A 12150-nucleotide genomic window follows, 5' to 3' on the forward strand; every position below is an offset into this window, starting at 1 on the left:
AAAATGCATGTATAATTAGAGAAAACATAGATCCAAAGCATCTAGGGTTGCATGTGCACCATAAGAGTGTTATAGTTCTTAAAACCCAACAGTAGTATCAGATCCAATGATTGTTTTCGGTTATATTTGACGCTTGCTAGTTTTCAAAGTTTAAAAAATCGATTTTCTGGCCTCTGGCTGATGAACTCGCCGAGTCAACTGGCTTACTCAAAGAGTCCACTCAGTGGAAGGGCAACTCGACAAGTCAGGATTATGCATTCGTCGAGTTGTTAGCTCTGGTTGTAGAAAATCGAGTTTTTGGCCAGAATTGGACTATGAACATTACCACAAATTGTTTTGTAATCATAAAAAAAATGTATTTTCTAGTTTGGTAATGTAAATCCTCATCCAATTAAAGGAAAATTATCAAATTTTAAGATAATAAAGTAATTATTTGTATTATTTGATATGAATTGTCTTGCTATATGAGTTAGATTAGATCAATAGTATGTTATATGATAATACGATAAGTTAAAATTGATCTAAGATTGTTCTTCGAATGAGTTTTTATAACTTGTCCTCAGGTAGTATGAAAAGTCTCATTCATGAACATTAAAAACTCATAAATTTCATAAGTTATGGAAACCAAAAGTTTTGAAAGTTACAAAACTTACCCTCAAGTTTTAGAATTTGTAAAATCTCACATTATGAAACATTTAATTCCAACCCTTAGAATTTTAAAACTTTAAAATTCAACCATTATACTATTATAATATTAAAAGTTTAATATATATATATATATATATATATATATATATATATATATATATATATATATATATATATATATATATATATATATAACACAAGTCAGTCTTACTGTTAGTAGGTGTCATTCACAAAATCGGTCTATAAGGGGGGTATAAGGTTACTACCTATAAAATTGTGGTTTACTGTGTGTCCACTCTCACCCACCGCTTCCTTGACTGGTGGAGGGTCGTTAGCCGAACGTGTAGGACAGGACATTAATCCTTGCTAAAAGTATAATGATAATTATAAAGTAACTAAACCTTTATTAAATTTTCAATGTTAGTTACTTTAGGAAAATATGAAATTGATGCTATTCCATAAAATTACACTTTGGACCTTGCTAAGTCGTTAGTGGAACATGTTAAATTCGTGTCGAGTTGCCGTATCAGGTCTATCAAGCATAGAATTAACATATGATTATTTTCAATTATTAACCTATAATAGATTGATTTTTCCTGACATTTATTCTTACTAAAAAAACAAAAAATAAAATAGTGTTTTTTCCAAAATAAAAACTGAATTCTTTTGTTTGGTTTCATTGTTATTCAAAAACCAAATCAAACCTAAAAAGTATATTTAGTTCTCCCAAATGTATATTAATCATTTTATTTTATCTTTTTTTATTTACTTTTAGTTCCAAGTTCTAACAAATAAAATAATACGTTTCTTCCACAAAATCACATATTCTTTTCCTTTGTACAAGTCATTGTTATTTTGGCCCACATACTCAACCAAAGAATGTTCTTTCTCTCCCCCACAACACCATCTCTAATCTTGCTATCAAAGGTTAACTACACAACTTCCCTATAAAACCATTTTTGGGCAATGAACATTTCATCTTGTATTATATTTGTCGTTATAGAAACAAGTCAAAGGTAGCCATTTTGGGAAAAAAGTGTCATCTCAAAACTGTAAAATCCACCCAGTAGATTTTGTATTTTTATATTCAATTTCATTCGGTAATTCTATAGATTTCAAGCTTTTCATGGATTTGGGAATAAAAGATAGTTTGGCAAATGCATTGAAACAAAGCCGATATCATGCAAAAAGATGCTTTGATCGGTATGCATGTCTTTAACACCAACATAATATCATTTTTTTTTATTCTACCCCTTCCCCTATTCGGTATCATGTGATTGAAAATGTGCCCCGTTAGTTGGTAGACAAATATATAGTTTAGGAGTAGGATTTAGAAGATATGTGTTATATATATTTTCTAAAAAAACATAATATTATTTTTACTAGGCTAAATATGTCAAATTATTTTATTGTTATCATGTATGTCTTGAAATTTTACTTGTTGCAACTGATAGATAATGGTTCGGAATCCAAATCTGTTTTGTTGTTTTTTCAATGAAGTATCATATATGTTTAGGAAATATTAATATCCAAATTTGATTTTTTTTTTATTGACTCCCAATTTCTTTTTCTTTTTAAAGTTTTACGACACGTGGGAGAAGATTAGTAAAACCCGAGGAATTGATTTACGCAATCGAGAAAACCATAGATGACGAGCTTGAAAGAACCAAGGTTTTGGAGGGTTCATTGGGACAAATCTTGAGGTCCACACAGGTTATCATCTTCCTCTCTATCCTTATATTATTTAATTTAATAAAAACAAAATGTTTAATAATTTCGATTGGCTATTGCATTACTAAACTTAAATCAAAATTAATAGTATAAGTGATATCAATGTAAACACCATAAAAAACGGATATAATTTTATCATTTTATAATAAGCAACTTTAGCAAAACAATATCTTAGAGAACATGGACTGATAACAAGGTTTGGTAATAAATTTTTTGGATAATTTATGGATTGAGTAAGTTCACTATTCCTAATTTGTAGATGTTTTTGGCCCATGTCTCTTAACCTTACATATTTATATGTTCGAAATCAAACTTATCTTATATACAATTGTGTCATATCTTCTAAGTTGTATTAGATATTGATTTAAAATCTTATTTGACACTCACGTTAACCCAATTGCACTAAACTGCTAGTGATACTAAAATCACAAACACAATCGACTATGTCAATAATATGTGGCGTACTTTTGAATATCAAATGAACTTCAAGTATGTAATCATTCATGAATTGAGAGGCTTAGAATATATCATATATTCCTTGTATTTTATTCCCCTTATATGATGTGTAATTTATGGTACAATTTCCTTTTACATTATAGGTTTCTACATTCTTTTGACTATGAAATTATAAATTAACTGAAATTGTTGAAATACAGGAGGCTGTGGTAATTCCACCATATGTGGTATTGGCGATAAGAGGGAGTCCAGGACGTTGGGATTACTTGAAAGTCAATGCAGATGACGTCACAGTTCATGCCATTACGCCTACACAATATTTGTCTCTTAAAGAGTCCATATACGATAAGGATCGGTATATTTACCATTAAATTCGTCGTTTTGTTTCAAAATACGTATAAATTTTTATCAAAGAATTTACTAGTATATATATACATTGTTTTTTATTCACTACAAATTGCATTTTTGCTGAATCATGAGACGAGATTTAACAAATATTTAAGAGCTATTTATGATGATAATCCCACTCACTCCTATCGTCTTCTATCTTACAAAACAAAGTATTGGATGAGCAGGGTGAAGAGTGAAGACACAGTGGAGGTGGATTTCGGAGCGTTCGACTTTTGCATGCCTCGCCTAACGCTCCCTTCTTCTATCGGAAATGGATTCAACTACATTTCAAAGTTTACAACTTCAAAGCTTAGTGGGGATTTAGAGAATGCGAAGCCATTGCTTGACTACTTGCTAGCTCTAAATCATCGTGGAGAGGTAGGTAGCCATGACAGATAATCAAGGACTACACATATCTATAACTGCTCAGATCGACTCATGGATTCGATTCTTTTGGGTTTCTTTTGCAGAAGCTTATGATCAATGAGACATTAGATACAGTTTCGAAGCTCCAAAAGGCATTGATTGTTGCGGATGTCTACTTATCTGCACACCCGAAAGACGAGCCATGTCGTACCTTTGAGCACAAGTAATTGATAACCCAAGTTTTGTTTATGTACGAATTTAAGGAATGATAACGGATTTTATCGTGAATTGTAGGCTTAAAGAGTGGGGATTTGAGAAAGGATGGGGAGATAGTGCAGAAAGAGTTAAGGAGACAATGAAGATGCTTTCAGAGATTCTTCAAGCTCCAGATCCATGTAACATGGAATCATTCTTTAGCAGGCTTCCGGTTATATTCAATATCGTTATATTCTCCATTCATGGTTACTTTGGACAATCAGATGTTCTTGGATTGCCTGATACAGGAGGCCAGGTGCTTGACTAATTCCCAAAGTCAAATTTACGATTCACAATTCACAAAATTAACTTGAATTTTATCTTCTTTTGTGAAATTTTTGATAAACCCATATGGATTAACAAATTTTACGTGCGGGAAAAGAATTTGGTGTATAGAAACTTGATAGATTTCGTTTCTTGAAGAGCTCAGTTTGACCTAAAAAAGTCAACATAATTTCCATGCAGGTTGTTTACATTCTTGATCAAGTGAAAGCACTAGAGGAAGAGATCTTACTACGAATAAAGCAGCAAGGGTTGAACGCAAAGCCTCGGATTCTTGTGGTACATAAAGTTGGAGTTATTAAACAATCGAACCTTTATTGGAATGAAATTCAAAAGCTCCACATATCTAATAGAGATAATTCGATGCTTCAAATGTTCACCATATTTGTGTATAATTATAATCAAATGTAAATATAAATCTACAGGTGAGTCGACTCATTCCCGAGGCACAAGGAACAAAGTGTAACGAGGAGATGGAGCCAATCTTGAATACTATGTATTCCCACATCCTTCGGGTTCCTTTCCACACTTCAAAAGGCATTCTCCCTCAATGGGTTTCACGCTTTGATATCTACCCCTACCTTGAAAATTTTTCACAGGCAAGTTTTTTATATACTACATTGAACTGAAACTGAGACTCTGATGTTAATGAGACAAAATAAAATGCAATTTTAGGATGCTGCCTCTAAGGTGCTAGAAGTGATGGAATGTAAACCGGATCTTATATTAGGAAACTACACAGATGGTAACATTGTGGCATCTCTAATGGCTAAAAAATTTGGAGTGACACAGGTTTTTTAACTTATTAAAACTCGTCTTTTCGTTCTTTTAAATTATTTAGTTCCTCAAATCATTGTTTTTTGGTCGAATTTCAACTCCAGGGGACGATTGCACATGCATTGGAGAAGACAAAGTATGAAGACTCGGATATTAACTGGAAAAAATTTGAAAACAAGTACCACTTTTCATGTCAATTCACTGCAGATTTGATCTCAATGAACGCTGCTGATTTCATTATCACAAGCACTTACCAAGAAATTGCAGGAAGGTTAGATGTTTGATTCCTAAACTTAGATTGTAATGAAATTAGCAAAACACATAGTAAAAAAAAGTATTTTCAATTATTTAAGAGTTGTTTCTTTTTTACATAACGGGCTTAATGGGTTAAGCACTTAATCTAGACAACTATACATGGTTGTTTCAATTGTACTTAATCCAGACACAATCACTTAATGTATTATGCCAAAAAAACTTGGCTAATGGCTTAATGCATGTATTAAGCATTAACCTTTTATCTATTTGCCTTTCTTTTTTTCCTCGATTCCTCTCTAGTTAAAACCGATGAATATTGCTAAAACCAATGGATGTTACGAAATTAATTTATTTTTGGAATGTAAAGGCGAAATGCTCATTTAATCTCATTCAGTCGGTTGTGTAAGACGAAGTTATGTTTAAAGCATTTTATCCGCACAATCATCATTATCATTCAACTACTTTATCAATACACCTAACTTTAAAATCTTTGAAGTTAAGTTGTTAATATAAATTTAATCTAAGTGCTTCTTTTGTTACTTTTTTGTGTAGTAATAAAAGGCCTGGACAATATGAGACACATGCAGCTTTTACGATGCCAGGGCTTTGTAGAGTTGTATCGGGAATCAATGTGTTTGATCCAAAGTTCAACATAGCCTCACCCGGTGCAGAACAATCGGTTTATTTCCCAATCACAGAAAAAGAAAAACGATTAACTTCCTTTCATCCCGCAATTGAAGAACTACTTTTCAACAAAGAAGACAACAATGAGCATATGTAAGTTGTTCCGAATTGGACCCGACCCAGCCCAAAAAAGCCCAAGTTAACTTGTGCACCTCATAACATACTTTTGTGTTTCAAATAGGGGATATTTGGTGGACCGAACAAAACCGATAATATTTTCAATGGCGAGGCTCGATACAGTGAAGAATATAACTGGATTAACCGAGTGGTTCGGGAAGAATAAACGACTCAGAAGTCTTGTAAATTTGGTTGTTGTTGCGGGTTTTTTTGATCCATCAAAATCGAAAGATAGAGAAGAAATGGCGGAAATCAAGAAAATGCATGAATTGATTGAAAAATATAAACTTAAGGGCCAAATGAGATGGATAGCGGCTCAAAATGATAGGACCCGTAATGGGGAACTGTATCGGTGTATTGCTGATACTAAAGGGGCTTTTGTGCAGCCCGCGTTGTATGAAGCTTTTGGGCTGACGGTTATTGAAGCAATGAATTGTGGGCTCCCGACTTTTGTGACAAACCAAGGTGGGCCCGCGGAAATTGTGGTTGATGGTGTTTCAGGGTTTCATATTGACCCGAATAACGGAGATGAATCGAGTGAAAAGATTGCTGATTTTTTTACCAAGTGTAAAGTGGATGTTGAGTATTGGGATCGGTTGTCTCAAGCTGGACTTCAACGAATTTACGAGTGGTAAGTTGAATCACACCCAAAAATGAGGTCCAATCAAATGTGGTCATAGCATTGGTCCGACCAAGTGTCATCTGGTCCGGACTAGGTTTCATCTGGTCTGGACCACAAACCACACTTTATCTGGTTCGGTCCGGACCAAACTTTTGTGGACCGTGATAAAGTCTTTACTGGTCCGGACCGAACCAGGATAAGATGAGTCCATGTGTGCAACTCAAAGAATTGAATCATGTTTAATTGTTTGGTTCTTTCAGCTACACATGGAAGATCTATGCTAACAAGGTGTTGAACATGGGGTCGATGTATGGCTTTTGGAAGCAACTAAACAAAGAGAATAAGCAAGCGAAGCAGCGATACATTGACATCTTGTACGATTTACAGTTCAAGAAGTTGGTAAGTCATTTCCTTTTCCTTTTCATTATAGTTTGTGTCAAAAAAATCGATAAAAACTACATCATTCTTTAAACAACTATTTATCGTTTTTTATAGGCAAAAAACATTGAGATCCCAAACATCACAACACCGGTCAAAACCGAACCAACAAAACAAAGACCACAACCCAAAACTGGTGCACCCAATGAACCACCAACCGTGGTGGCTCAAGAACCGGTGCACCCACCACAGACCATGTCAAGTTCAAGGTCAATGCGATTGAGTTCAATGACCAATGCAGGAAAACCATTGCTTGTTTTTGTATCTGTGTTGATTGTTGTGTATGCATCAAAAAATCTGTATAGGTATTTTAAATAGGTGGAAATGTAATTATGATAATAAGGTGATGTAGATCCGATCATGGTAAGTAACCATAAGTGTTTATAAATAAAGGTTTTTATTACAACATTTTACTTTCATTTCTTCCTATTAAATAAAATGATGTAATTAAAGTTCACAAAGCTAAGAAACCTAAGTTTATTACTGTATTACCCTTTTGAATCCAAATATGTATGTACAAAAGACATGAAAAGACGATTTTGTACAAAGAAATTTTACATATTTACCAAAGAGTCTCATGGTTTAGCAGAGGCCTTGCAAACAGGGCACCAGTTCTTTAACTGCAGCCACTGGTTTACACACACAGCATGGTAACCATGGTTACATCCCATTCTTCCTATTTCATCTCCTGCTATGAACTCCTCCTGAAAGAAAGAGCAACATATTTTCATTCATCTGTTTATTACAACATTTTAATTTCATTTTTTTCCTATTACATCATTATAACAGCTAAATGATATAAATAAAAGAAAAGATTTTTAAGAAGCATCACCTGACAGATGCTGCATTTTGATTCATCCAAACACCAACTGGTTATTGTTCTTGAATCCTTAATTTGCAATGGTTCATATATGCTAATTTTAAGGCATTTTGATAATTCCTCTTCAGATAATGCTGTGCTCACTATACCCATTTCATCCTCTAATGCTAATAGTTCCTGTTAGAAAAATCATGCAAGATTCATGTTTTCCATAGATTTTTGGGCTTAAATGGAAGAAATAGAAAAAGCAGAAAACCTCATAGGACATGTTATCAATGTCTAGTCTCATGTCCCTGTGTTGATCATACAAATTGAAGCCACCAAGGAATGAATTTCCATCAAAAGATAGAATTTGCTGCAAATATGAAAAAAAAATTATATGGTTAATAACTACAGGTATTTTGGATTTGTTTTTCTTTAAAAAAACAAATGGAATCACTACCTCGTATGTTAACCCCTCATCTTGATCGATTCTCTCAAGTGCCAGTAATACCTGAAAACCACAAATCAATTCTTTCTAACATTTCTCATTAAGAAATTGTAACTTGATATAACCTAAGGAACTTACATTTGCAATGGCATCAACATTGTATCCAGCAGTCATCATGCTAGATAAGCCATGATCTGATGAAGTTTCACCATTAGACTGAACCACAGACTGATTGTTTCCATTTAGGTTTACAGATCTCCGAGTTCTTACAGATAATGGTTCACTTGTCTTCTTGCCTCTAGATGAACTTGTTTCTCCTTCAGTGGATCTTTTCTTTACTGTATTTCTCCTAGCTAAACCAATTTGAGCATCATAGTTTGCAAGACCAGGTTTTTGACCATTTGTTCTACCATTCGACTCAGTGCTTTTGGATTTTGACTTATGATTAGTTGTTGAAGTTTTAAGTTGTTCAATTTCAGGCTTAGAAGATAGCTTCTTCTTGGATTCGTGGAGAGGTTTCTTCACGTTTGTCACTACTTCCTTGATGTTTGAAGATCGAGAGGAAGGCCTTTTAGGGATACTTACGATTTGATTTGGCGTATGTTTTGTGTGGTTTAATCTGCCACTGCATCCAATTCGATTGCAGAATTGAATAGGTTCAGGTTCATCTCTAGTGCCATTAGTATCGCGTGTAGAAGGACCTGATCCCTTTCTAAGGGCACTAACCCAGTTCACAGCTCGTTTAGCAGAGTATGAATCCATGGAGATGTTACGTAAAGTCCCTTATCAATTATTTCAGAAACGATGTTAGTCCTTTCTTCATGTATAAGCATAATTATGAATAGAAGTGTAAAGGCGGCATAAATCGCATCGTGTTCCATTTGTTCAGTGATTCAGAGGAAAACGATAAATCGCACAAAGAATCGGTTTAAATAATCCCCTCTTCATTATACTTAGCAACGATCAATACCCAAGTAACAATCAACAAATATGATAATCGAATTCAAAAGAAGTAAGTAACAATAGTCAAAATTCAAAAGAACAATCAGCGTATCCATAAACGAATATGCAAACATGAACAGCAGCTAGTTTAATCAAAACAAAGATAAACCCTAATCAATCAAAACCATGGAAGAGAAATAGCAACTGGCTTACCAAAATTGATGTTGCAGAAGCAGAAAAGAAAGTGGAGGGAGGATACGTGTAGGAGATAGAATGGAAGTCTAATATTTATCTATAAAATTATGGTGGAATGAAGACGCAAAGCAAACAAAGAAAGGAATGGTTAGCTGAAATACCGGCCGGTCATGCTGAAGTGGAGGAGGTGGTCAAAAGTCAACGGCCATCGATGGTGGGGGCCGTTTTAACTTCCATATCCACAAGTACAAGGTCTTAAACCAAATGTCACTATTTTCATGCACTTCAATTCGTCTCATTATAAATTTATAACAAGGTAACTTTTTATAGTTTAAATTTTTAATCTTTAGTCTTCACTTGAACTCCATCGATTATCCATTGCTGTAATTTAACAAAAATAAAAAAATAAAAAAAATAAAAAAAAAATAATAATAATAATAATAATAATAATAATAATAATATGTAAAATAAAATGAAGTACTATGTTATAAATTATAAATGAAAAAATGTATTGTTTGTATGTTTTCAAATGCCTCATAAATAAGTTTGGATTTGTTCTGAATTGATCATCATTTTTTTTTATTATTATTTTTTCAAAATAGGTTTCTAAAGTATCGATTTATCTATTAAATAGGAAACCATTAAATTTAATTTTGGTTTCACCGGTAACATTTAGTACACATTGTGTTTCTATTTTTTTAAAAATTTAAAATATTTTTTTTATCTAATTAGCTTTTCTTTTATTTCTTGTTATAAAATTGATCCTACAACTGAAACACTTCTTTTTCATTAGTAACACTCAGTTCAACACCACCATACACCTCTGACTCTCAATTCATCGCTTCATTCATCATTGTAGAGAATCAATATGTGAAAACCGACGTGCATGTCTCACCATTCTCTTTGTTTCCTCCCCTTATTATCATCTTCCGACTGACATGTCCTCCTCCGACCTCCAGCTGACTTCTGCACTCCCCTTATTTCACGTTGTTTATAGATGCAGTCTTGCCCTTTTTTCCCTTCCTTGCAACTGAACACAATGCATCCAATGATTTCATCGTGGTTGGGCCTGTCTAGAACCTCATGGACCATTTGGTTGATCTTGTCAACAGCAATGTCTTAACTAGAACATGCCCTAAGAGCAACGACTGCCTACGGTGGTTACTTTCTTTTGTCTTTGTAGACGGTGGTGAATAGTAGGCGTTTATCACATCGTTTGAAGCAATATGTGTGTTGATGTTCCTAATTTACTAGATCCTGTAACAGAAGAAAACGCAGGTTCGAGTTCATCCCGTTCTTTTGCGAAATCTATAGAAGGTTTGTCACATCGATTTTGGGGTTTTTTTAACAGTGATTATGAGAATGTGGTTTTGCTTGGGGATGTAAATCAGTTTGGAACCGGACCGAACTGGAACTAGAACCAAAAACCGATTAAGATGACACTGGGTCAAAACCGAAAACCGAATACGGTTCATTAGACCACCACCTTAACCACCTGAAGTTTATATATGAGACACTTGGTCAAATGGTTCAACCATGGTCTTTGTCATTTGGGCTTCAATTGAAATGGATAATATGACATCCCAATTTTCACGGTCAGAAAAGACCGATTTTTTTAAGCTTTATAGAATCAGAGTACCTCTTTTAATAAAAATGTTGCGGGATTTGTTCCCAGTAAAACATGATAAATACGTTATTAAATCATTTCCGAAGAAAACTATTTTTATTCATTTTAAAACATTTGAGATGTGATCGTCAATACAGAAACATAAGCATAAACAGAACTTACATTCATTATCACTAGTGATTTATATTTCCTTAATCTCTCAGTGTAATGTGACTTCATATCAACACATGTGATATAAATAAACTGAGCGGGTCAGGTTGGGAAACCTAGTGAGTACATAGGGTTTTCAACCCACAATAAATAAGTTTATTAACTTTATCAAACCAAACAAACCCGATTACCCGTTTCCGTTATCATCACTTTCCGTCCCTAAAACATCTAACCCAAGGGACCTAGTCTAAGGACTTCCATCAGGGTGACAGCACATGCTTTGGGGGTTTCTCAACAATTCATGTCAAATAAGGAAACCATGTGGGGGATGGAGTACTGCTGGTGAGCACACAATTCAAATAAACACATACAGGTTGCGAGTTTGCTATCGTTCCACTCGACTGCCTAAAATAGTCTGTGGTCGTCATCTATACTCTGCTAGATGACTGGATCATCAGTAACATCTATATCGAGGTCTCTCATTATTTTATTTGGTCACACAACAACTATTACATATACCCATGTTTTACCCAACACATTTTATAGATATAAAATACATATACAATTTAAATCATTTAAACGTATATAAAAATATTTCACCCAGCATAGACAGTAAGCATTCAGACAATATGCACACATAACACGTAATTTATATTAAATACTTCATATCTATGTGTAAGATGAAAGGGGTCATCCACTCACTTGAAAAGGTGGTGATTCCGAACTCAGACAACACTTCGCTTTTTAAAAATAATTTCCTTCGACGAAACCTACTGTTATTACCACTAGAGTTTAGTCTGTAACGACCAAAATTTCAACAAAATTTAAACTTTTCAAAAACATCCCAATTCATTAAGTTATTACAAAAAGGTTTTCAATACATTTATTATCAGAGTATTCCCAAGTCCATATCATAAAACATAAACACGAGGAGCGGTACGATCACGCCTTTGCCTTGCCACGGT

The 12150-nt window shown here is 33.9% G+C and overlaps 2 protein-coding genes across 2 annotated transcripts; one reads left to right on the forward strand and one right to left on the reverse strand.

Moving 5' to 3' along the window:
* The first annotated feature begins 1639 nt into the window (after positions 1-1639).
* LOC145000456 (sucrose synthase 7-like) lies at positions 1640-7429 on the forward strand. Its single transcript, XM_078959685.1, has 14 exons — positions 1640-1851; positions 2229-2361; positions 3036-3190; positions 3411-3603; positions 3696-3814; positions 3886-4102; positions 4312-4407; positions 4554-4727; positions 4804-4920; positions 5010-5176; positions 5713-5937; positions 6026-6592; positions 6844-6982; positions 7079-7429. Exons 1-14 carry the CDS (start codon positions 1775-1777, stop codon positions 7337-7339), a joined length of 2640 nt encoding a protein of 879 aa, XP_078815811.1. The 5' UTR covers positions 1640-1774; the 3' UTR covers positions 7340-7429.
* A 55-nt stretch (positions 7430-7484) lies between these two features.
* LOC145000457 (uncharacterized) lies at positions 7485-9560 on the reverse strand. The gene is made up of 6 exons (XM_078959686.1): positions 9427-9560; positions 8410-9053; positions 8284-8334; positions 8098-8196; positions 7854-8018; positions 7485-7725 (listed from the first exon to the last, which is right to left on the reverse strand). The coding sequence occupies exons 2-6, from the start codon at positions 9031-9033 to the stop codon at positions 7597-7599; spliced, it is 1068 nt and encodes a 355-aa protein (XP_078815812.1). The 5' UTR covers positions 9034-9053; positions 9427-9560; the 3' UTR covers positions 7485-7596.
* Positions 9561-12150: the final 2590 nt, after the last annotated feature.

This window comes from Lactuca saligna, chromosome 6 (assembly GCF_052625555.1).
Source record: "Lactuca saligna cultivar CGN05327 chromosome 6, ASM5262555v1, whole genome shotgun sequence".
NCBI classification, from domain to species: domain Eukaryota; kingdom Viridiplantae; phylum Streptophyta; class Magnoliopsida; order Asterales; family Asteraceae; genus Lactuca; species Lactuca saligna.

Excerpts from the sequence above, each read along its gene's own strand:
- LOC145000457 (XM_078959686.1), bottom strand. The coding sequence starts at position 9,033 with ATGGATTCATACTCTGCTAAACGAGCTGTGAACTGGGTTAGTGCCCTT. Across the intron at positions 8,197-8,283 it reads ATGAGGGGTTAACATACGAG|CAAATTCTATCTTTTGATGG; the intron begins GTAGTGATTCCA and ends TCATATTTGCAG. Across the intron at positions 7,726-7,853 it reads CAAAATGCAGCATCTGTCAG|GAGGAGTTCATAGCAGGAGA; the intron begins GTGATGCTTCTT and ends TCTTTCTTTCAG.
- LOC145000456 (XM_078959685.1), top strand. The coding sequence starts at position 1,775 with ATGGATTTGGGAATAAAAGATAGTTTGGCAAATGCATTGAAACAAAGC. Across the intron at positions 4,408-4,553 it reads CAAAGCCTCGGATTCTTGTG|GTGAGTCGACTCATTCCCGA; the intron begins GTACATAAAGTT and ends ATAAATCTACAG. Across the intron at positions 5,177-5,712 it reads TACCAAGAAATTGCAGGAAG|TAATAAAAGGCCTGGACAAT; the intron begins GTTAGATGTTTG and ends TTTTTTGTGTAG.